The sequence below is a fragment of the Mastacembelus armatus genome, chromosome 7 (genome assembly GCF_900324485.2).
Source record: "Mastacembelus armatus chromosome 7, fMasArm1.2, whole genome shotgun sequence".
Lineage (NCBI taxonomy): Eukaryota > Metazoa > Chordata > Actinopteri > Synbranchiformes > Mastacembelidae > Mastacembelus > Mastacembelus armatus.
The window spans coordinates 22,152,258-22,179,139 of record NC_046639.1 but is presented as its reverse complement, the minus strand read 5'-3'; the positions used below and the strand labels follow the sequence as shown (position 1 = coordinate 22,179,139).

General features: G+C 38.3%; 1 protein-coding gene across 2 annotated transcripts in view; it reads left to right on the top strand.

Annotated features, from left to right (window-relative positions):
* Positions 1 to 1,933: 1,933 nt before the first annotated feature.
* The window catches only part of LOC113145819 (vitamin D3 receptor A), a 45,043-nt gene continuing 20,094 nt past the window's right edge, over positions 1,934 to 26,882 (top strand). Inside the window, exons 1-2 of one of the 2 annotated variants that reach the window (XM_026332916.1) lie at positions 1,934 to 2,028; positions 2,955 to 3,110. Coding sequence is in view for 1 of the 2 variants with exons in the window: in XM_026332915.1 (XP_026188700.1) it covers positions 2,019 to 2,028 (10 nt within the window). In the remaining variant the exon portion in view is untranslated. The remainder of the gene's footprint in view (positions 2,029 to 2,954; positions 3,111 to 26,882) is intronic. The other variant, XM_026332915.1, reaches the window with a different exon arrangement.

Here is a 26,882-nt window from a genome sequence, read left to right as displayed (position 1 = left end):
GAGTGTCTCCTCTTTCCAATTTGCTGCATTGGCTTTGCATGCTGGAAATACCCCAAGACAACCAATGCACGTTCTCTGTCACTCATTCACATACACAAAACACAAAAGAAGATAAAATCCTGTGTGCGCATGTCCCCCTACGAAAACCCATGCCTGGTTGCTTCTCATATAGACTGAGCCGCCTCTCAGACAAAAAGCCACAAGGGATGGCCTAGATTCCATCACATGCACACACAGGCAGGCTGCAAGAAAAAATAGTATGCACACATATACGCGAATGTCAGGTATGTAGATTACATAAGTACACACACAGTGTTTGTTTTAGTACAGTAAGTCTATTATAATTAAGAAAGTTGTGCTAAATTGAAAATGTCTTGGCAGCAGTGTTATACATTACATTATTCCATACTGAACATAGAGAAGAAATGTTACACAAACCCATGTGGACAAGCATGTGTGAGCTGTACTGCACCACACTGTTTTGAACTGGAATTATCCATTTATTAGATTCACAAGTGTTTTTTTGAAACTATAATGGGTCTTTGTCAAACCACATATTGATCATTGAATAGCAATAACATATTTTCACATGAACATTTAGTGCTGACTTTTACATTTAGGCACTTATTCCCAAACACGCTAGAAATATAATATACAAACACAAAAAATTTGTTTTTGTGAGTGGGAAAGTGCTAAAATATTTGTAGTTTTAAACTGAACTTTTAACAATCTACAACTTCTCAGTAGTATCTATTATTGTAAAATATATATGTATAAAGAATTAGAAATAGTAGGCTGGTTTAACTTATTCTCATCCAATCTGAGAAGCCACCAACATGGTATTCTTAGGTATGCAGTAGTATTAGTTGTGATTCGCCCTGCCTTTAGAAAGACCAGAGCTGGACTTAGATCATGATATTGTCATTGTTAGACACTCTTAGTAAGTGCATGCCACATGTCGCATAATGAATGAAAGAGCTGACTTTTTAAAAGCCTCCTTTCACACAGCACAGAAAGCAAGCTTCAAAACACTAATCCTTCCCACAGAGAACTCTAAACCCCAAATAGGCAGGCTTCAGATTGTTTGTTACCATCTTTCAGAATCGGGATAAAATCACAACAATCAGTTGAGTGACGTCTGTTAGTCTATGAATTACTGCCCGGCATATTGCCTTCTTGTGCTAAAAGTTCATAGGCCAGACCCTGAAGTCTAGTATGGATTTAAAAAAATTAAAGCCAAATCCAGCTCCTCAGGGAGATGCTATGCACTGGACCATCCATGGAGATGGACAATCACTACTAATTAAAGAGTGTGTAAGTGTGTGGAGAATGAGGTGTTATAATAACAGGGGTGACACAGAAACAATTCACGAACCTCCTATGTTCTTGGTATACAGTATGTACACTATCAGTTACCACCTGTTTCAAGGACAGAGATGCCAGAAGGAGAGAAGAGGATGCTGGAACTTTCATATATTATGTACAAGTAAATCATAAATTATTCATGGTGAGAATTACAAAACTACATTTAACATTCAACATGCAGCATTGCTCAAACACAAATTTGCCAACACGACAGTGGCAAAATAAAAACAATCCTAGCACAACTTTTTTCACCATCACTCCAGTCTCAGTAAATGCACACAAACATCACGAAGCACAGATTATATTATTTTAATTGCTACATCTAAAAACGATATTTATTTATTTTATTAACTATTATCTCTGGACAAATTGTTTACCACGTATCAGGCTGTCTGCAACGTCACGACACACCCCTATATGGTAGGGCGGCAGATGGAGCCTCAGCCTGAGACTGATAAGTGTCTCGACCAATGGGCGCAGAGACAACTGCAGAGTGGAGCGCCGTGATTGGACGTTGAGGGGATTATATGTATGTATAGATATGCCTGACTGGTAAACCGTGGGGGCGGAATCATGGAGAAGTGCTGTCCATCTTTGTTTATACAGATCTAAAAAGCTGGACTAACACAGTATCTGTTTACCTTGCTCTTCGCATGGACCACTGTAAGTTGTTTTGCACTTTCTTGTACCTGTGGGAGTGCCCCGTGTAGCCAAAGGTGTTGGAGCACTGCTACAGCATTGTAGTTCTTTTTTTTTTTTTCTCGTTTCGTTTTGCTGAGAAGTGTTTTCGGGCCGCGGGACACATGCGCTTTTCACGTTAGTAAAGTGGGCTGTTGTTAGCCTTCGCAGTCATTAATGCTGTTTAGCAGGCTGCAATTATTTTGACACGCCGCTGTCACAATGTAGCCAGTCAACCTGAGCGTAATGTCATTGTACAGAGGCCATTTCACAGCCGCTCCGCTGCTGTAATGCAATAATATCAGCGCTGTGTGACAATAAAATGACATTTCTCGTGTTTTAGTGTCCTGCTGGTGTTTTGTTGGCCTCTGTCTGAGCCCCGTGTACGTTCTTTGCACACGTGTGGGGAAAATCCATTTAAAATGTGGCAGCTGAATATGGCCGTGTGTGCTGGCAAGCGCACAAACCTTGCAACATGAATTAAAACATCTCGGAAAAGGTTAGGATGCGTTCATCAGTGCAGGGTATGTCCCAGCAACGCCTGTCTCTCTTAACATGTTCACTTTAGTGAGGGTTGTGCTTTTATCCCTAAATAACGCAGACCTTGAAGGAGGGCACCAGCAGTGTGAACAAATACAAACACTAGAAAGTTTTGGTTGAATGAAGTCTTGCGTCATGTGTACGTTGTGTGCGCAGTGCCCTGGAAGGTTTGATTCATGAGTGTAAAGTCATGTTGCTGGAGGTGTCGTCCCTCGCATGAACAAGGCAGCTATTAAGTTTCCAGATTTATTGAATGGCGTTAACGGCGTGTCCATGCAAATGATAAAGCGGACGTCACCCAGTTCCCCCTGTCCGGAGTGTCCGTTAGATGGCCCAGGCTAATTCACTCCTCCTTTCTTCTCTGTTGACAGTTTTGTTTTGCACCGAGGAAAAAAGTTTTCCAGCGCAGGGAAAATATCAAAAAGCTGCCTTCACCTCCCCTGGTTCGGGAAAATTTGGCTTCCTGGCTCCAACATTTGGGGCCTCCTCTGCTGCTGCACAAAGTGAAGGTTGAGATGCCACATTAGGTAAGGACGAATTTACTCGTCTGTTTTTTTGTGAGAAACACATCAGAGACTCGGTTAGCATGCAACCTAGCCGCTACACGTTAGCAGAAAAGAAAAATCAATCTTGCAGGTTTAATCTTCGCAGCCTCGCTGCAGCGGTGCCGTGTTTATGTGCGTTGAGGCCACATGGCACTTCACGGTGCAGATTCATTTCACATTTCAGCGTAACTTCTGCATCAGCCATGGCCCGGGTATGTTTTGTGCGGCGTGTTATTGTTATAGGCGGGTGCTTCCCTCCACATTCCACATGTGTATGTCTGTCTGCTGCAGAGTCAGTGCGCACAACCTTGCAAATCTCCAAACATCGATAGGGAAAGGAAACCGAAATGGATGCTATTATTCAATTTAAAATGTTTGAATGTCTGGGCGTGTAAAGTGACAGGAAGATGGGTGTTGTGATGTGGTTTTGGAAGAGCGCGGTGGCGTTTACACGTCTTCCTTCTAGTAGCTGTGACAGTGGATGTAGAGGAGGCTGCTGCTCTTTGCAGACGAGGAAGACAAAGGGACAAATTAGCATGGAGATGAGTGGAGTAGAAAGGATCAGAGCTACTGACAGTTTGATAACATGTTGCCTGGCTCTAAGGTGTTGAAAACTTAACTTCCTGCATTCTACACGTGGATTGTCAACTACCATGCCTGAGAAGGCTACTGGAAAGTAGCATGGTTTTATAGTATAGACATACTGTAGTGGGTTTACATGAATGTTTCCACTCAGGTTGAGAGTGGATCCTGAAGCACACATGAATGAATGTCCATTTATTTAAAAGAAATGTATTCTGTCCCACTGTCTTGTGTGTTTACAGCCTTTTCAGCACAGTATCAAGCCCTAGAGCTTACTACTCTGTTTATAGTGCTGCAGTGGAATTACAGACTGTTGCAGCCTCTTTTGCAGCGTTGATCCACTGTATTTGATGTACCTTTGACAGGTTTGGCAATCCTGACATTAGAAGGTTAACATTTCATTATTTGAAGGACATGTGCTGTTTTGCCACATTGTGGCTTTGTTGAACTATTTGTATGGCTGCTTGTTTTTGCCTTATTTTACCACACTGTAAGTTTACAGGGTTTGTGGGGTTGCTGCTGTCCTATGTTGTAAACAGTAAACACACGTTTCACCCTGCAATAACAAAATTCACTGACCACTTACCTCCCACTACTATTGGTCCAAACCCAGAAGTGCATGCATGCTTTCATGTTCCCAGCTGAATGATGTACTGTATATCACACAGTGAATCCATGGACTCCTTGTACAGTTTGGAATAGTTACACAAATCTGGCAAAGTGAGGACACAAAAGGATTCTGTCACAAAGAGACAATCATTCTGTCACTTAGGTGTGTCGACACATTCATCTAAAGGTTCGTTCAGTATGTGCAGTATTACCTCAGTGGGATACAAAGGGCCTTCTTTATAATTGGGTTCTTGGTGGAGTACGTTGCAGTCAAGAGGTTTGTTCTCTGCTGAATTATAGGCAGGATGTAAAATGATAACATGTATGGGGGCCTCAAGGTGTAGTGCAATATTTTGAATTGTAAGCTCATTCCTAGCGATATAGAAAGCATGTGGGCCTTTGTGACGCACACACACACACACACACACAGATATAGCACGTGTACATACATTCATATACACATATGTACACATTTTCACACATGTAGAAAGATCCATACACACTTTTTTTGCTGAGTAAAAGTTTTCCATTGTATTTTTTTCAACTGATTTTTGCAGTGATGTCTCAACACAATAGTTAAACAGTTATTGTGATATTGCTCACAGTAATACAGAACAGACTAGTTTTAATTGTTTATCCTTGCTACATTACGTGTAGGATTTCGGGGTGAAGTATGTGGAACCTTTTCATGAATTTTACAGTAAAAATATAGCTGGTGGTTGGTATATACTAGGTTAGGCAAGAGAGATGATACTGTTGTCTGTTAAGCAGCAGTAGTTGGTGTTAGGTTGAGGGCATGCTTATGTCAGTTGGTGATTTACTTTATTTATATCTGGAAAACTGGGATGCTGGTTTGGCCAGGTTTGCCCTGAATCAACACTGTAGTTAGAGGTTTTCAAAGTTCAGATGGAGTTGATAGATTTTTTTTTTTTTTTTTTTTTTTTTAACTGACAATGTATAGGAATATACAAGGGTCCACAGTGTTGTGTTTTCATCACCTGGGGAGCATTTCTAAACTCAAACATTGTCTCTACCTGTGACCTGGAGAAAGTTATTCATCCTGTCTGGACTACTGTAACTCTGTATTCTTCACTGAATCATCTGCAATCACTCTGCCAGGCTTTTAACTGGAACTTCAAGAATTGAGCACATTAACCTAATCTTAGCATCGGTTCACTGGCTTCCCATTGCTTCCAGAGTACAGTTCAAGTCCTATTAATCACATATAGTACAAAGCATTAACTGGATCTCTGACCTGTTGAACCCATATGTGCAAGGCCAGAAAAGAAAAATATGCAGTTCTAAGGTCTAATTATGCAACAAAAGGGGGCTGTGCGTTCTCCTGGCACCTAAACTGTTAAATCCTTTATTATATACAAGCCACACAGCTATTCTTTGTCTTATAACCATCAGCTAGAAATAACCATCTTTAAACTAATTGTTAATGGATTTGCCTGTTTTTATACTTCCTGTTGAAATCATATAATTTCTTAATTTAATCAATTAGCTTTTTTTATGTATCAATAATCATTGTTGTGGTATAATCTTAGTACTGTCTTTGATCTGCCTTTTTAAACACTTTAGTAACTAAGCAAATGCTATGTTATAGAAAGTTATTATTGTTAGTATGAACTTATTTTATAGTTACAAGACACTAGAAAGCTTTCACTTTTTTGACACAGAAATTTCTGTTTTTGATTTTTAATACATTTGCCAAAAATTCTAAAACATATTTTTAGTTAATCATTCCTTTGCCAAAATATGAGTACTTAATTTATTTCAAGTATATTATGTAAAGTATAAAAGTGTACTTTAGGTCCACACACACACTTCTGTATACTTAAGCATATTTGGTTTATATTAACAAGTACAAATACAAGTACAGGATGAATATACTTCAGTTTTTCTGTATACTTGTCAGTATATGAATGTTTTTAGTATTTCTCTAATAGGTACATGCAAAATAAACTGAAGGTATATGATTCTATTTTGAGTTTACAATACAACACAGTGTGGGGTAAAAAGAGAAGGGTATAAAGACTTCCTGAAACCACCCTATGTAGAGACGTGAAATATAGTGACAGGAGCAAATATATTCTGTGTTTTTCTGTTTTTGGTTCCTTCTTTTGTTGTAAGTGCTGATCGCTGTGGTGTGTCTGCTCTGCACTTCTGAGTTCTCCTGTTTTCCTTTCAGATTTTGCTCTTTCTCTGGTGTTGGTGCTAACCAGGTTCTCTTCAGTTTATTTTATACAAAAGACATCACTCCCTGTGTGGTAGAGGCTTTTCTCCAAGGAAGGACTTTTTTTTTTTTCCTACAGCCACAGTGTCTTTCACTCCTCCAGCCTCCTTGATGTGAACGTGCTAAGGAGAGAGTAATGGATTCCTTATGAGCGGTAATTTTTTTAGTTTCAACGTAAATGTAGTAGAAGCTCTAGTGTTGTGGCTAGTTTGAAGCCCCCAAGGGGCTTGGCAAGATTACATGACAGTTTAAGGTCATGGGTTACCATACAAATAGTCCTTACAGAATTGCACATTCTCAGGGTTCAACATCTGGGTGGTGGTAAATGGTGGCATAGACCATAGAGATTATAGGAATTGTACAGTATGTTGTGGTCTGGGGTATCTTAGCACAACACGCATGCACGCTGCTGTTAGAGGTTCAGTTCCAATGAGGTGAAAATATATTCACCACTGGCAACGAAAGGCTGTGCAGTATGTGCTCTCTGCAATGTAGTGTACAGAGGAGTTTTAGGCAGTTTCTTTTTGGAATTTGTCTGTTTGATAAGGGAGTCTTTATTCAACAACCTTTTCATTTACAAAGAGTGCTGTGGCAGAACATGCATTCATATTCTAATTCTCATCAGGGCTTCTTGATTATCGGAAAAATCGGAATAATAGTTTTTTTTCTCAATTACGTAGTTTTTGTGATCGTTGACACCAGAAATCAAAATTAGATTAATTGCAAAGCCCTAAATCTTATCCTTTCCACCAGCCCTCTTTTCTTTTAGTAGGGCCATGCAGCAATATGGCAAGCTTGTCATTATTGTGGTCTTCCAAAATTTAGCCCCAGAGCTCGTTTAATACTGGGTCTCGGTACCCATCACTATTGGTATGCTGAGTCTGAAAATAATATGTTGAAGCAGCCTATCAAAGCCCTGACACAGAACACAGATAAGATGTCGGCTTCATAGGCTTTTGACAACATGTTTGAAGTAGTTGAGCAAATCCTGGAGCAGTTGCACAATGACATGTCTGAATTGTTGAGGTGTTTTTTGTTTGTCTTTTTTTTGTCTTTTTTTTTTTTTTTGGACATGCAGTGCCAGACATTCAACCTGACTTCCTATCTCACATCAGTACTTCAGTAGGGAAAGAAAAGATACAGATGTCTGAAAGATTCTGATGATTTTTTTTTGTGTCCTGGTGAGTAGTACAATGAGATATTTGGCCACACGCTGGAAAAAAACGAGCTGAAACTTTATTCAGGCAATTTGTGCTGTATGAGATGAGTCAGTGAGGGGAAAGCCTGGAAATGGTCAAAAACCAGTAGAACCCCAGCATTCACCCATGTCACACAAACACAGGCCTTTACCTAGAAGTAATCAAAGTCTGCCTTTGTTTCCTAAAACACGTCTCAGTCTTTGACTTTGATTTAGTTTAATTGGAATCAGACTACCAAGTTTGACACTAAAGACGTTTCTTTAAGCAGCCAAATGTCTATTGCAACCGTCACTGCCTTCTGTGTTTGTAAATGGACTCAGATTCCATTGATTTTTAATCTGAGGCTTTTTAATTACACTATTGTGAGAGTTAAGTTGGATGTGTTTTACTGCCACACACTAAAAGCATGACGGGCTCGTTAGTGTAGCTATTCATTAAACCTGTGTGAGTGTGTGAGTGTGTGAGTGTGTGAGTGTGTGAGTGTGTGAGTGTGTGAGTGTGTGAGTGTGTGAGTGTGTGAGTGTGTGAGTGTGTGAGTGTGTGAGTACCCTGGCGTTTTTTCATTTGGAAAGCCAGGCAGTGAGTTGGAAATCAGCATTTTTGCATCATAATTTTGAATTCAAACTGCACTTAGTACATTTTGTACTGAACATGCATAAAAAGACAAAGGGTAGTAGGAGAGGAGTAGCTAGAGGAGTAGTTCTCTTGGGTGTATAAAGCGTTTTTGAACCTTTCATCATTGTTTTTGGTCTTACAGCCTGCACCTTTAAGATTTTTGATTTGGTACCAGCACTGTCATTAACCTCATTTCCAGCAGCTGTTTTCAGTGACAAATCTCTGATAAGCCCACTGTAAGATAACTGGTCTGCACCAAATGGCAGACGGACAAGATGAGTGAGTAGCTGATAAACATTGGTGGTGGTGCATTCAGTAGCTTAAGATCCAAGTATTTCCCCTAGGAGCAGTTTGACAGCAAAAAGAGCATGTTGTTCTTCAGTTGGACAGAAACTCAACTCTCTGATTTGTATTTTGTAACAATACCTCATAATATGTAATATGCTCTTAACAAGTAAAAAAATGGGTATTGTGGATATTGCATGCTCCAGACCATGATCAGTTTGTATGAATCTCTTCTGATACTTCTGATTCTGACACATAAATTCTCTGGTCATCCGGTGATCACATATAGTATTGCTAAGAAGTGGTTACAAGATGTAACTCACCATAAAACCAGATTTGATATATTATATATCATATTTTTTGTTTTATCAATACATCACAAACATCTAATTTATTTTGGGACTCTTTCCTGACTTTTGGAGAGTCCCCGGCAGCTGTTTCCCCCATAAATTTAGAAATTTATGTCAGTTTAAGACTGCCATCATTAAATATTATTTTCAAAAACTGTTTAGCATTTCTGCATGTTTCAGAGAACTGCCTGAAGTGAGGAAGCATAAAATGCAATTCAGCTTGTCTTCTTCTTGCCCAGTCTTTCTGTGTCTGTTGAGGCCTAGTGTAAGGGGCCTTCAGTGAGCTCCTTGCCTTCCTTCCCAGTATGTTTTTTTTTTTCCCTGCTCTCTCTTTTTCTCTTTCCTGATGCTACTGTAGCATAGAGAAGGCGAGACGAGCCCACTGACGGTTATTGGCTGTAAATCGACAGGCCTCCCACAGAGGGCTCCACCCCTCTCATCCTGTTTGTGGGATAATTAGTCATCTAAAACCATCACCCTGCCACAAGCATACACACACTCCAAATGCGGTTAACATCAATAACTTTCATTACGATTGGCATACATATGAAGTGCCTCGCTGTCTTTCTTTCACACGTTCAACACGTCTTCCTTCCTGCATCTTTTTGACACATGTACATACGCACCATAGACAGTGAAAACACAGAACAGCAGGCTAAAGCCAGCAGAACAGGACAAAGCATGTTTTGGCTCAGAGAAATATTGGTTTCTCTGACTCTCTACTTCTTACACTCACAATATGGTTTTTTTTTTTCATTCCTTGTGGGAACTTTACATTGACTTATGTTCATTTTCCTGGAGGCTTTCCCTAATGTTAACCATAACCATTACTTGCCTAACCCCAACTTTTCCCCTTACCTTAATCTTAAAATGTGTTGTCACTCTAAATTTCCATGATTTACACTGTGGAGACAAGATGACTCCCCACAGTGAGTGTGTAAACGGGTTTCAGTTCCCACAGTGTGAGTAATACCGGGTGCGTGCACACACATTTTCACTTTCTGTTATATTGGTTATATTGTTAACACGTGATTTAAAAAGTCTATTTAGATTATTATGACTTGGATTTAGTTGTCGTGCAGTATTTGTTACTTTATTTTAAATTAACTCTGAAGTCTTAAATAAAAACCTTCGGTATCTCATGTTCACAGGTGTAATTGTTCTGCATAGACCTCCCAGGTATGTCCACAGAAGAGTGTCTTATGCTGGTTGGATGGTTTTATTAAACACAGCAAACCACAGGGATACAGACTAATTTTCCTCACTGAAAGTAACCACTACTGAAAAATATGTTACTGAAAACAAAAATGAATATATGACTCTTAACTCCATTCATCCATTATCTATACCCGCTTATTCCTAAACGAGGTCACAGGGAGCTGCTGGAGCCTATCCCAGCTCTCTTTGGGTGAAAGGCAGGGGTACACCCTGGACAGGTTGACTCTTAACTCTTGGTGCAAATATTTCCTCAACTCTTGGGTAGTTTTAAAACTTGTAACTGAAGGAGAGCCACTCTTCTTTTTTTTGATCGTGTTCTTTTTATGATCCTCCTTAAATTTGCAGTTGGTCTTCAAGTCAGGTCAAAATAAAACAAAAATTGCCCCCCAAAAACCTTCTCTCTTTATCCTCCTTGTAAATTTATTAAATTAAAAGATAGTTTGACTGAGTCTTACTGTCTTCTGCTGTTACGATGGAACTACCAGTGTGTCAACTGCAAATGAAAAACTAATTTCTAAATCAGCACATTAGATATCATCGAATGTCACAGTGAAGTCATCAGAGGCATGTGGCTATTGTATACACAATAAAAATGACTGTGTGTGTGTGTGTCTGTGTACTTGCATCTTTTAACTGACAGAGATTAGTCAGATTATTGTTGTAACTTTATTACTTCAGGGGAATTTAAATGGGGTAAAGTGGTTAAATTCTCAAAGCCTTAATATAAATTTCATTTTAAACCTTTTTTGTGTCCAATCTTTATGTAGCTTTGGAATAATTAATGACTGTACCTCTGTAGTTCCTTTAATTACTTCCTTCTCTTTACCACAGTCTCTCCATTGACTTTTCTTTCTGTGTCGGTCTTGCATTTGTCCATCTAATGAAGTCTTCAAAGCTACTTGTGTGTGGGCTGCATAATTACTAAATTAGATTTGAATCAAGGTTGAGGTTGTTTCTGAGTAGAATAGTCTCCAAATACTGTGCTATGTATGGTAGTGTTACATCATTGTTGACCTCAGCTATATTTAAATCCACAGTTGAGGTTATTTTAAAGTCATTACTATTGATTATATTGTAAGTCATTAATTGTTTGTACATCAAACCAGAGTGATGGTTACGCTACTTAATTTAAATTAATCTAGTTTTAAAATGTTATTTTCAATGTTATCTTGATAGAAATAAAACTGCATTTATTAAAATTAAAGGCAAATTAAATTAAATGTTTAAATTTTCACTAACAATGGAGAAATGTTGGTTTTAGTTTCTTTTGGCAAAGTTGCTTTTACTGCCTTACCTCAGGTGGTCAAAGCAGGTTTTATTTGCATAGTTGTCTACAATTAAATTAATACAGGAGAGGTTTAATGCAACACAGCTAACCCTGTTTCCTTCATTCTTTTTTTTTTTTTCTTTTTGGTTGCACAATTGGTCTTAATCAAATTCCTGGTAGCTGTAAAGCCTTAATTTGCCTTTAAACGTTTTCTGTCTCGTTCTTCTAACAGGCTGTCTCTGCCTCATTTCCCTCTGTTGTCATTTGTCTTTCTTCCCATCCACCACTGCCAGTATTTCATGCTTATTATTGTCTTTCTCTGTTCCACTCCCTCCCTCTGTCCGTTCTTCTTTTTGTATACTGCACTTTTTTCTTGTTATGGTTTTTCTGTGTTGGTCTGTTTCCCCTCCTGCTGGGCGCTGTATTATGTGCCGTTTAAGAGTCTATTTGCTTTTGGCAGGAGCTAGAGTCTGATCGGGTCAGATTTGTTTTAGTTCTCTGCTGAACGTGGGTTGTAGTACATGTATATGCGCTAGAGTTTGCAGCACAGGATAAAAACATTTCTGTGCAACAGCTCATATCATACCTACCCTCAGCTCATACCTCTTTCTCCAACATATGCACATTGCACACTGCCTTGCCTTTCTGGCTTCTGATTTGGGAAAATTATGAAACACAAAATCAAAAAATGACATTAAACAGGTACTGTATGGTTTCTGTATTATAGTGTGTGTGTTTCTGTGTGCGTGTGTATGCTTACTTTTTATTAGATATCTTTAACAGACAAAAGTAGTTTCAGATGTTGTATATATAGTCTGTATTTCAACAATATTTTCTGAACCTTCACAGTAATAATTGTATGCATTACATTGGCAGTGACAACTGAGAGAAATGTAAAGTGTTTTGATAATATGTTGGAAATGTTCGGTGCATCAGAGTTTTAATGCTGAGTGGTGGTGGTTGGGTTTATTTCTGATTGTTGTGAAGAGCTTTAAGAGCATTTGTGTGTTTGGAGAGCGTGATTGACTGACAGTCTGCTCTATTTTTTGACTTGATATAATGAAATGATATTAGGCCAGCCAAGTAGAGCAATATAATGGATTATTGCTTGATGAAAACCTCAATGAGCCAAAAGGGGACTGAATGAGTAATGACTGTATATTTACTTATTATGAAAACACTCAGTTTTTTTCCTCTCTAAGGGATCTATGATATGTTCATTCCACAGACTATTAAACAATGATAATGAGACTGGGGAGGGAAGGCAAGTGTTCATAAACATTACTGAACGGGTTTATTTATAATGAATAGCCAGTTCATTAATGATTGATTACATAATAGTAGTCTTTTTTGTGCTAGACATTTGCAGGTTGTGGCTTCCACAAGGATTTTTTTTCTTTTTATCGTCTTCTTTAATAGTAAAGTCAGTATATTGGTTGGGGAAATTACATCCTTTTTTTTTTTTTTTCCATTTTATTTTATTCAAAATGAATTATTTTTAATTAATTAAAACATTAGATGTGATAGTGAAAATAATGTTAAGGTGCAGGACTGATTTGAAAATAATTTGGCACATTCCTATTATTATTTTTGAAAGAAATGGAATGAAGATTTGTTTATCAAGCTGTTTGGGCTGTGTAACATGCTTGCACATAGAACACAGCTAGAGATGTGCTCTCACACACACACACACACACACACACACACACACACACACACAATGATTGATGCAGTTGTGTTATTAACATGAAAAGTAAAGTGAAGGCTGCCAAGGCTGATCTCATGAACTAAAACTCCACTGACCATCATCCTAAAAATGAGCACTGAAATACTCTCTTTGTAGAGAGAAATACTCTCTTCTCACTGCTGTGAGAAGTTCACAGTCTTGTGACTCCAGCTAAAAGGAAATAAATTCCTTATCCTTGCTTACTCCTTATCCTTATGCTTATGCTTATCCTTATTACTCTGATACTGTTTTGGCCTGCACAAGACGCCAGAAGACTTGTACAGATAATGTATTAACCTAATTTCTGATTTTGCTACCATGAAATAGATTGGGGCATATTTTAGCTTTCAGTTTTGCTCAGGAGGCTAATGAGTAAAACCCGAGGCCCTGATATCTTTGAATCAACCTACACACCTCTATTGTTTACCTTCACTGTCTTTATGAATCAGAAAGATGGAACTTATCTTAGGTTATCATAACATAGTGCCATATCATCCTCCTTAGTATTTGTGTCAGGTTAAGTCTCTACTGTACAGACTCATCTCTCTGGCTACTGGCAACCAGTCATTTTCAACTCGCTGCCTGGCTTTCCAAAATTAGACCTGAGCGGTGCAGATGGCCTATTTACAACACTGGCTCTCACACATCTCACTTTCACTCATCCACCAGCTACCCTTTGTTTATGTGGCACATTTTGAGATTTGGATGCATAAATATATCTTGCAGTCTGCCCATATATTTATGTGATATTTTCTCTGATTGTGTGAATGTACTTGTACTTTTGTACCTGACAAATTATAGCTGCATCTGCCATATATAATGTATGCTGATGATACATATAGTGTTGGAGATTTAATTGTGCCCACAATGTCTAGATTTGACAGTCACTACAGTGTGAATATGTCTGTTGGTCATTTGTGTCATAGGGAAAATAATAGATGTTTGATTTTTGTCCATGCTGCGTGTGGACGGGGTGTCCAGTGTCTATGCTGACGCAGCTGTTTCGTAGTAACCATGCTGTTTCCCAGCAGTATTTACAGTTTCACTCCCTGGCTCTCATCCAATCAACTTCTGCCTCTTCCCTCTTTCACTTTTTTTTTTTTTTTCCATGTGTCTCACTTTTCTCAGCTCTTTTCTTCTGTCAATCCTCCCACTCTGTTCTGCAGATTCACTGTGAATTTGTTTACACTTTATTTTGATGTTTGCACATGGCCATTGCTCAGTGAACACTGGCACTAAAATGGGTAAACTAGACTATAGAAAACATGCAGCCTTTTGGCTTATGCACTTCAAGCCTTGTGGCACAGTTAAGGTACTTCACATACATAGAAAACTAGACTATACCTTGAGAAAGTTTCTCTAATATGATTATTATTATTATAGTTTGGTGCTATACAAATAATTAGAAAAATATTATGGCTTGAAAAGCCTGCAGAGTCTGTTATTTTCACTGCTCAGGAAGATAGCAGCAATTTCTATCCAAACCTTGTATTTTCAGTTCACCTGAATCATAGAGCTGATGGCCATAGGCTATTGTGGTGGAAACAAAATTGTAGTAAACCATACCATAGATTTATGATGCCTTTTTTTTTTTTTATCCATTTACATTTTCAAGCAGCACTAAAACAAATGTGTTGAGCTTGCGACTATAACAATAACAGAAACTTGGCGACATGTGGAGATTGTGTACATGACAATAATATGGAAGGAAAAATATTGAAGGAAGTCTAGACAATCCACTGTTGTATTTCTATAATAATAATTTCTGTTTAGCAAACATTTGAAATGTAAACAGTCAGTGGAAACAAGGAATCAGAAAGTTTGTATAATCTATATGCAGTGTGGGTTAAGTAGACGAATGACATGTCACCTTTTGGATGTTTGCTGCATTACATTTACATTAAAATGTTGTAGTGAATGTGTGGTTTCCACATTAAAAGCATTTGTGGCTGGCCACGTTCATGTTAAGTGAACAGTGAAGTACAGTACAGTTTAGCTCTTTAATTATTCCTTAATATTGTATTTGACAAATATAACACACAGCAAGTTTAATGTATTTTTTCCTAATGAATTTGCACAGAAATCCAGTGGTATTGGGTCTGAGAAAGATGGAGGCTTTATGTTCCCCTTGTCCAGGCTGGGAGGTCTCTTAACTGGCTGGGAGCCAGGGGCATCATAGAGGGGGAGGTATTTTAATTCACTTTTGCCAGGAAAGAAAATTGTTTGCACCAGAGTGAAGCAAACAATGGAAACAACTTTAGTGACATTTTAGATGCCATCAGACACAGCTAATGTTGTGGAGGAAAACCAAAACACTCCAGGTTGTCTTATAAATCCTGTGTGCTCTGAAAACACATCTAACCAGATTTGAGTTTGCAACTGCTGCTACACATTTTGGAGAAATGAATTAACAGTCTGATATTGACACCCATTAACTTCTGAAGTTTTGGCAGATTATCATATGGTTTCCATTGGTCTGTGCAGGAATATTGCTGTTAATGCTGATTTCGCTTCTCTCTCACTGTAGTCTAAAGTGACAAAAGGTAATAGTAGCTCAAGCAGTCATCTAAATGTAATACCATCCAAATATTCATATATAATTTTTTTTACCTTGATACTCACTTTGTCTGATATTTTCCCACTGGATGCTTGTTGTGGAGATCAGCGTATTTGTGATCAAAGGTCAATTTAGTTGAACTTTGGCTGAGTGAAAAATCCGGTCAGAGCACATTTTTACAGCTCCAGTAGCTGTGTTGCGGAAACGTATATTCTGCCATGCTGTTACGCAGCTAAAAACAAAATAAGACTTGAGATTACTTTCCTGTGGTGCTGTTACAGTGTTGATTATATGCTCTGAATATGGTGCTGTCATTGAATTCAATGCCAAAAGGGAGAATCAAATTAGATATAAAGTGGTTAAATAAATATTTCTTGAATTCTACTCCTGAAGTAAGCAGTGATGTCAGACATGTTAGTCATTATTCTATAAATTACATTAGAAAATATCTTTCTGTTAATAGTGTTTTATGCTGAACTGATGCGAAAGTCTGGTTGATCAAGGGCTTACTGTTACTCTGGCTTGCATACGAAAAGGGCATTATGTAGAAACTAAGAGAGCCTGCATACAACACAGCACTTTACAGACAAGTGGCAACACCTGCAGTGAAGTTTTTTTTTTTTTTTTTTTTTTTTTTTTTTTTTTTAATGGCACTACTTTTATTGTGACCACATGTGTATTTATATATTTTTGATGTGCTGAAATTGGACTAAAATATGGACCAACAGCCAGAAGAAAGAAGTAAACAGAATTTAAACAATGAAAACCTGTTGAAGAACCATAAATCCCACTCAGCCCCACGTTTGTTTTCTGTCCTCCTGTGGCTGTGTTGACTGGATTCACCATCAGTTATGTAACGCTGTCATTCCACAAATACCTTGTAGATTTTTTTTTTTTTTTTTTCCACACATTTGTCTTGAGTGAGGAGTTTAGTGTTTAATTTTGAGCAGTCACTAATTTAAATGTGCCGATGCTGTGATTGGATCTCTTTACTGTCTGTACTGTGTGACAGTACTTCATTATGGTCTTCATCAGAATGTATAAAGTCTCTACTTTTTCCTGAGATTTGAGTTTTTTGTTGCACGATCAATTGTTGTGACCAGAACTGAGTTTCATCAGTCAGACTTATTATGACCATGCACCATTATATACATTTCTTCACCAGTGATCCAACACTTTTCTTTTACGGTGCTGAATCTTGTATTTATCTTGTATCCAGATTCCAGGCCACTGAAAACTCTTTCTTAATATCCATAGGTGACATGACTCATTAACACCAGGACCACTGATACACAATTAGCACATTGGGCTCTTTTCTCTTCCAACCACAGAGCTATAAGTATGCATCTAGAGTGAGCTGTGAGCTAATGCATAAGTGCCTAATATGCTTTAACTTTTGCTGCTCACCTGCACTAGTGACAAAAAGTGTCATATTCACAACATACAGGTTCATTTCCTGTGAGCATAATTGTGAGTGTTTGTGTGCATGTTCCTGTGAATATACTTATGTATACACAACCACTGAAACCAGGAGAGGGATTTTGTTTTTCAAGGATGTATGCTGGTTTACCCAGAGAAGAAAAAACAAGCAACAAACAGCCGCCACAAGTCTAAACTGAGGTAATGATGTATAATCCTTCAGTGCCCCCACCCTTTCTCCTCACTCTCTCTGCCCTCCATATGGTGTTGGTTGGTTGGTTGTGGTTTTTGTATTCTTCAGTTCTTTGTAGTGATGTGGTGAAGACCTTATGCATGGCAATGAAATACAGTGCTTATTTGGTATGTGCACCATACACATAGATGTGATTACGCACATACACCGATTAATTTAGGCACTTTGCGGAAGTGTGCACACACACTTTGCTGTGCCTGGTCCCACCCTTATCGCCCTTGTTTACACTTGTTCTGGTCACCACAGAGTTGAAGCTGTCACTCACAATGAGGTTCTGTTTGAATCACACGTAGTCATTCAGACCATCTGTTTTAAAAAAAGAAAAAAAATCGTGTTGATGACAGATATGTATGTGATGGCTTCATCGGAGCTGTGATTCACAGATTCATGACAGTTGCTTATACTTCTGGTAATGTGTTCTACTAGTGACAAGGCGAAAGCTTTCGTTGGCGAGACTTGTGTGAATTTAAGGGTAAGACTTGACTTCAGCATTATATATTAATGGTTGACTTCTGTCACATTCTATTATTAAATGTTTCTATTACCTAGTATAAAACAATGTTAATACTCTCTGTAAATAAACTACATAATATATTTAGATTGAGCCCCGTTAGAGAGTGTTTTTAAATACTGCATGGCATTGCTGACAGTCAAGCAGTCAAAATTTTTAGGTTGCTAATGTTAGTCTGTCTCCCAGCTTGAGTGATGCCAGAATTACTCTGGGACGTGCTGTCTAATTAAGATCTTATTTTCTGTTTGCTGTGTCTCCCCTAATGTTCATTTTCAACCGAGAGATGAGCCAGTGATTGTAAAAACCTGCAGCTTTTAACTCTGTAATTCTGCAGGCTGTAAAGCCAAGTCCTGTTCCGCCCCACGCAGGAAGGGCAACAGGCAATGGTAATGAGAAGGACAAAGCAAGTGTTATCAAGCCAGCTGAGGCTGAAGCTGTGTTGCTGAGCAGCTTTCCCTGCAGGGACCACTAACACATGCTGTGCATGTGCTTGTAAACATGCGCGCACACACAGTTGCTCAGTGACGTCCTGCTGTTTGCTCTAATCCAAATGGTGTATGAAGATAAACAAGTATCTTACAAGTGTTATGTGCACATTTGCAAATGCATATTCCAAGCTGCACACACTCTTTACCCTCTCATATTATTACATTTTACTTTGACACTATTAATAAAAATGAAGACTTCATCTCTGAAACTAGAGCTATGAGATTTGGCATGCTTTGAATATATTTCTGTGAATAGCTTTCCATTGTGTCAGTACAACATAATTAGTAAAATAAATAAGTTCCTAATATTTAAGTAAAATTTGTAGTATTTCTGTGCCACTTGACTGTTAAATAACAGCATACAAATATTACTCCTAAATGTTGTTTTAGAGGCAGTAGAAGGCACTTATAAAGAAAACATGAGTGTGACATTAGGCAGCAGTTTATGTATAATCAGGTTAACATGAAGTTTGCTCAGAGCCTGTTAGTGTCCATGCTGTTTACCTGATAAGTCTGAGCACTTCTTCTTTTCACTTTCTTATTTAAGAAGTTTAAAGTGTCAGTGGGCAGGTTAGTAGGAGTAACAGGATAGCCTGAGATTCTCTCTCTCTCTCTCTCTCTCTCTCTCTCTCTCTCTCTCTCTCTCTCTCTCTCTCTCTCTCTCTCTCTCTCTCTCTTTCAAAATTTAGTTGCACTGTATGAGCAGTGTATGGTAATGCAGCACCCAAGAAACAAGCTAGGCTCCCACAGCTGACAAGAAATGTGGGCATTGTACAGCAGACATTCCATCCCCATGAGTCATAGATGAAAATGATATTCAAAATAAATGTTGTTTCAATTTCTTTGTGATCTTGTTTTCCCCTCGTCTGTTTTTTTTTAATTAGAGGGAAAAAAGGAATGTACTTATGTTATATCTCATTTGGACAGTGTTTAACTTCTGTGTCCCATTGGTTCTTGGAACAGGGTATGAATGTGTTGCGCGTGGTATGTTGGCGTCTATGTTCGCATTCAAGTTCAGCTATGTTTTTATGGACAGGATGTGCTGTAGCTGGTAACTAGGAAAGAAGGGAGACAGCGAGAAATGGAGAGATGGGGCAAGAGATGAGTCATTTTCTCTGTCAGACACTGTTGTTTTCCACTAAACCCTGTTATTTTCGCTCATAAATGGATGCCAGGTAGTGGGTGGAAAGAGTCTTTTTTGTTTTTACTTTTGGTATAATTTTATAATGGAGGCAGACTGTGGTTAAACTTGAAACATTTGCATGGCTATGTCCCCATGTAACCTTCCTCTCTCTTTTTATATAGACCAAAACATGTTTTGTAAAATCTGGAATTAGGTTATAAAATGCGATTTGTTATATTAAACCTATTGTAGTTGTTACAATGTATATTGTGAGATCCTAAAAGTTTGTCTTACACTGTAAATTGAGACAAATTCCTAGTTTCACTTCTTAAATTTACAGTAAGAGATAGAAACACATCACTTACATATTCTCACCTCATATAGTTGTTATGGCAAATCATCTTGCATTTATTTGGAGTCCTGTTTCATGTTGAAGGTGGGTGAAGCTGTGAGATATCTAAGGCTCTGCTCTGTTTTCTGATGCTGGCGTGCTGCTTGTTACAGAGCATGAGATTGGAGGTATGGTGTATTAAAACAGCAGCAGCTGGTGAATGATCTGGTAAACTTTATAGGTTTTAGGTGTCATCAGAGAATATATATATAGTGCAATTTCCAGTTATGCCAGGCCATGTAAAAATATTTTTATTAGTTCATAATAACTGCTATTCTGCATGCTCAATTAAAATGAGGTGAAGAACCATACCCACACATTTCAAATGAGTACTGTGCCCTCTGGGTTTTGGATCCATAAGGCCACTAAAATCCATGTACTAATGGGGAGGAAGTTGCACAAAGCTGTGTAGAGAGGTAGATGTCAGTGAAGCACAGGCTATACACACCCACACAGCCAACAGGAGACGTGTAATTCAAATAAGTGAAAAGTTGTGTGGTTTGACAATGGGTGTGAAAGTAAACTAAGTTTTGCATTGTATGATGGGCACCTAATTTGGACCTTAAAAATGCTAAGGCCAATCTTTCTTTGTAAATGTACAAGTACAGAGTACAGACTGATAGCCATTGTTTTGAGTTAGAACATGTTTCTTCATCTTAGACTCCACAAAACTTATTCATTATTTTTGACCTTTCAGGAAAAAAAAAAAATCAAACTCACAAACATAGTGTACCTGTCTCCTCGCAGGACACTATTATGTTGTAATGTCATACTAATATAATAGTTAAAGCCAGCTTCTGGACCTGAATAGGTCACGTTAGAGTCTTGTAGAAGCAGTGAATATTTAAGGGCCCTGCTGGTCTGTGCTTGAATGATGGACTCCGGTGTTGAAGATCCCAGCCTTCAAACCTCTTTTGCATAGTTGTCTGTGACAGTAAATAGGAAAGAATCGAGTAATATTACATTAGTGGCAGAATCTGTTCAACAGATTTAAAACACAGTGGGCATGGATCATTCTGAACTGGATAACATAGGTTTGAAAGGAAGCTTAGTCAGTGCTTTGGTCTAAAATGGGTCTTTGAAGAGGCCATTTGCACTCAGTTAATCTGCCCATGAGAGTTCCTCTTTTATCACAGTAGCTAATCTCGCCTGGCTTTTGGACTGTAACTACTTATTTCCTGATTCGACTCATCTAAGATCATGTGCTGACCTTTCACAGTTGAAGCCATTGATGGTGTTGGTCATTCACCTTTTATCACACTTTTAAACAAACATATTCAGGATGGCAGTTGTCCACAGTATTGGCATATTGTCATTTGTATAATTGTATTAAAATTTTTATTATATCACAGGTCTATTAATTATTACTTTTGTACACACACTGTATATAGATTTTATGGTATGGATTCAATGTGTTTTGTAGCTAAATATTTATTTATTTTAAAGGTGCATTATTGTTTTGCAGTAGATCATTACACATTTACCTTTAACTTTTAACTTTAAATTTAACTTTCAAAGCATTTTACTTGGAAGAAGTTTGATTTTTTTTTTTTTTTTTTTTTTTTTGTTCCGCAGCTTTTCATGGTTGTGCAACTTGACCTTTAATTTGCTTAATGCTGCATTTTCTCTGGGGGAAATACAGCATAAAAGATTTCATCAGACGAAGAACAGAACAATTAAAAATTCAATATAAAGCAAATTTATTTCTAAAATTATGTGCATTGAAGTGTCCTTTCTTTGTGTCCTCTTTCTCCTTTGATAAGTCTACCTTGGGATTTAAAATGTGGCTGGTTGGTCCACAATTCCCATAAGGGGCCCATGGATGTGTGTGTATGATCCATGTGCTTAGCTGCCTGGAATTTAAGGGATTAGAAATTAAGTCCTATATTTCATGGCTGTTCCTTTGTATATAAAGGAACTAAAAAATGAATACTGTTCAGGTACATAGCCCTAGGTTTGCACTTCACTTCATATATGTGTATATCTGTCTACTGCACTATCCTGCATCCCATTTTACAGTATACATTGTTTATGCCTGTGATTTTTAACAAGCCCTGTTATCTTCAGAAAGTGAGGCTCTTTTCACTCAGTAAGAGGCCCTTTTGCTTTAATGAGTGCCACGGTCATCTTCTTCAGAGTCCCTTTCCTTTTACCAGCTTGCCAAGCCACATCAGGGAATGTGAAAGAGTGTTTTCAAGCACGGACTCAAGATCCATTACTTCAGTTTATTACATGCTAACCCGTGCCCTGACGCTAAACCATGTGATCTGTCCCAATCATCTAGCTTTTATGAGGTGGTACTCTAACATCTGATTTGTCCATTGTGTTTATTTTGTTGTTGAACTGAATGATTGTTTTAGTTGCTGCTAAATACATGTCAAATTTGAGTGAAGTTTAAATGTGACCTTTGAGTGTGAGTGTGTGGTTTTAGGAGGGGGGTATTGATTTACACCTTGCATATTTGGCAGTCTAGACAAGCTGGGAGGAGTCCCCCTGCACAATACTGCTGTGAAGATAAACTGGCCTAATGCTGCCACTGAAACTTATCACCTCCTCAACAAAGTTGCTGGCAGCTGAACAGAGGGCCATCAGTGGGTCCAGTGTACCCCAGAATGACAGGAAGCTGGAACTGAAAGAGGAGAGCATGAGAGGCATGTTTTGGTATATTCTGTGAATGAGTGTGTGTGTATTTCTTCTTAGAGGGGATTGAATCTTTGGAAGCGGGTCTGTTAACATATGGTTGTGACATAATATCAATTTTATTTTAATGGCTAGTATTATAATGCATGAGTATGCTTACCATTTGAGTGTATCTGTTTCTCCCCAGCCCCCCATTCATTCCAATTGACACATGGGAATAATACACAAAGGAATTCACTTTCCTGCTTTCAGAGAGGATGAAGGAGCTACGTAGTAGAATTGCATACCAAACTGGCTTATCTTCTCATTTTGGCTCTTAGCAGTTCCTGCACAAATGGTCCCCCAGTGCACTAAACATTCAACATAGGGTTGACAGAGTTGGATTTCCCTTCAAAGGTGATAGTAAATGTTATTACTGAATGTAATCTAAACCTCAGTAATGATTTTATTGTTAGGATTCCAAGAGCAGGCTATTTCATTTTCCTTAGCCAAGGCCACTTTGCTACACTGGTTCTTGAAGGTGATTTTACTAATAATTTCAGCCACAGTAAATTAAAGTGTACCATTTTTAACAGAATATTGTATTATTTTTAGTTACTCAGGTAGCGTGCCTCTAATTTCCAGGTTCTCTGGCAGACTAAATATCACAGCCAGTGGCATCCTTAAGTCTTAAGTGCAAAGTCTTCATTTAAAGACCAAATATCTGCCAGAGTAGAGACATTCTCAGTTATACTTTATGTTTTGGAGCTAGCTAGTATGAGAGCTCGAGGTTTGCACATACTTTAACTGCCGACAGGCTAAACCAGGATGGTGAATACTGTAGACATTGCACTTGCTCAGTATGTTACCATTCTCCCTGAATAAGCCTGTGTGATAGTCATAAAGTGTTGATAGTTGTGTATAGAAGTTGTTTTCAATACAATTATTCAAACTAACTTGGTGTTTCTCTGCAACACAGCTATGAGTGTGTAAACTGTGAACTGAAGCAATTTCGGTATGTTTTCAATAATTTTAAATGGACAATCAGGGCAGCTTCTAGGAAGAGATGCTCTGTATGTTGTTCACTGTGAGGCTTAACCTTAGCAGAGCAACATTTTTCAGATATTTTAGATATGCCACAGAGACCTCAGCTGATGGAACAAACATCCAATAAATTTCTGCTTTCACTCAAAGGAAATTCCCTGATGAGTTTGTTTTGGATGTTAGTAAGAATGTTAAAGTGAATGTAAAGTAAGTGGAAGTTCTTCTTAATGCCGTCGGCCCAGATTAAGCGCCTTACATTTCAGTCCAGTCAGCGAATACGTTGTTTGAGCCATTTGCTCTATTTATATTACACAGAAATTTGGCAGAGAATGTCTCACAGTTTTTTCTTTCACTTTTTTTTTTTTTCTTTTTCTTTTTCTTTTTTTTTTTTTTGTTGGGCACTGCCGCAAGGTCATAAAATATCAAGGACTCTGGTTTTTGGACACTTTTGCAAGTTTAGTCAGCAAATGGAATTTGACAAAGCAATTGTTGCTTATTCAGCATAGAAATTTAAAATTGCTGGGAAAAAAAAAATACTACAACAAAGACACTTATGTGCATCCAAGAACATGAATTGAGAAATTGTTGTCTGTTATATTTTATAATTTCACATTCTTAGAAAATTATCCCTTTATAGGGCACTATAATAGGTTAACCTATTATTCCCTATAAAGCGATAACAGAATGATGGGCTGTAAAATGGAGTTGCCAACATTCTCATTGAGCATTAATAACATTTTATAATGCTCAATTGATTTAGTGAAATTATTTACTGCTGTGAAACATTCACTAACATTATTATGCCAAAGTGTAGGAATGTTTTCCCTGTGACTTTAGAGAATCCTATTTTGTTTCGCATTCTTTTGTTCCCTGCTTTCCTTGTTTCCTTCATCTATGCTGCTTTCCTTCCTGCCTGCTGCTTTTGTGCTTTATTATTTTAGAACCTTGTTTCCATTCCTCCTTTTCTCTTTCTCTTTTCTCTTCATATTGCATTTACATTTTGCAATACAACCCCCCCCTCCACACACACACACACACACACACACACCCTTCCCCCCCAACGATCCTGTCTCTCATACCTTTTCCTTTCCTTCTGGAGTTTGCCCGCCATCTTTTGACCATAATTATTAATTAGTTAATTAGTTAATCATTAACTCCCAGGTTTCACATTGTTGGCCTTCTGCCTCCACTCCTTGTCATTAATGATAGGTACAGGTGGTGATGTTTTTGATGCATCATATATATGTAGAGGACAAGGGAAGAGAAATAAAAGGAAGTTATTAGTGTTGTGAGAGTAGTGGGAGGAAATGGTCAAGGTGTAAAGGAAGAAGCACAGTGTTGAAGTGTAGGGAGTATCAATGAATGTCTGAGTCATTGAAGCAGCCACTGGAGGAAGTAAGGCTGAGGAAAAGCATGAAGTGGAATTTATACGTGTGGGCCCAGGGGGATTCGTGTCTGGAGGCGTGTAGACTGTGCGCTACTGTGTTTAGCTGCTGGGAGATAAATGGATGCAGATCTTTTGTTGTAGTATAAGGTCAGTTGTAACTGTCTGTGGTGCTGGGGTGAGTTTGTTATGAAATAGTTTCCTTCATGCAGATTATTGAGCTCTGTTATTTATTCCTGGCAAGTCTCTTTATTCCACCAGGTTTCCAACAAAAGACAGTTTCTTCTCTATCAATACTGGTGCTATTTTTTTGTTAGGCTGATGTTATTTGTTGTTTGCCAATTCTGCAAATATATTGGTACCTACAGTATATAATGCAGTTTCTTGTTGAAATTGGGATGTCTCCCCTGACAGATACACAATGTGCAGAAAATGTCAAATGAAAAGTAAATTATATTTGGAGAGAATATTTCCTGAATGTGTTGTTTTGCCTTCAGCAATATGATCATAAACCCTTTCAAGAACAAATTCGAATGTCATCTTTGTGTACAGTATCTGTACCATGTGTCTCTATCTGATATAGAGTCCAGTGAGTTGTAGTAGAAAATGCTGGCTCTGCTGGTCAGGATAACTATATGGGTCTTCCTCTAGTCATCATGTCACTGGGGGCTGTCTTAGACCCAAGTCTAGTTTGTAGGAGCCTGACCTGCTTGTTTACACTCTTACCATTCTCTATAGCACCACTTCCACTGTCTTCCTTTCATTTCCCTTCATCATCCTAGTTCACTTTCCTCCTTCATTCCCTCCCTCTGTCTGCTTTTATTTTTTCTTTCATTCCTTAGTTCCCCTCTGCAATTTTTTTTTCATTGCTTCATTCCTTTCTTTACAAGCTCCTCTCTGTCTCCCCCTCTGTTCCTCTCGCTCCTCCCTCTTGTCTTCTTGTCAGGCTGCCAAACGACAGACGGTCTTTACGTTTTCATCCTCTGCCTAGAAAACAAGGTCTAAAGTTCAAAGCTGTTCAAAGCTGCTGTTGTAGATTGGCGGCAGGAGAGGAAACGTAGAAGGAGGCCAGGCCTAGGTCAAAACACATCTGAACGTCATCTCAAATAGGTGGAGTTTTAATCTAATCTTTGTGTAGATTTGGTGGTGCACTTCAGACAAGCTAGAGACTATAACACACTGAAGATTGTTGCCCAGGCAGGTATCCTGACAAACACCGTCGTGTTCTAATCCTACATAATTCTGGTAATAACACAGGTCTTCATCATCAGCCCCTAGAACAGTGCTTCTTTGAAATTGGTGTGCATGTGCATGCGTGTGTGTGTGTGTGTGTGTGTTCCTCCCTCCACGCACACACAAAGAGACACAGACAGACATACAGATAGAAAGTGAGAGAGCGATGATGTACCCACCTGTGTGTATTTATTTATTTCCAGCTCTACTTCTTCTTCCCTGTCATTACTGTATAAAACACCCTGCAACTAAACTGTATATAAACTAGCACAATTTGCAGACAATTAGCAACATCTTCAGCACTTTTCCTGCTGATAAGTGTGGATTTTCTTTTTCCTGTGTGAGATCATGGAGGTTCAGTTAGAGTAGAGTCTGTCTTTATAGCTAAAGCATTAAAGCTGAGGAGCATTATGCTACAGATACAAGTATAGAAGAAAAGTTAATTGTTTGTTGATGATTGATCATGCATCATTAAAACTGCATTTATTGCGACTTCCTTATCTATAGATGTGTGTGATGTTGTGGTGGTTATGTTTAGAAGGTTGACATTGACAGTCATAGAGATTTTGTTGTAAAAAATGTGTGTGTATATACATTTCTATTGTCAATACAAGTCGGCAACTTCTTTTTTGTATTCAGGCA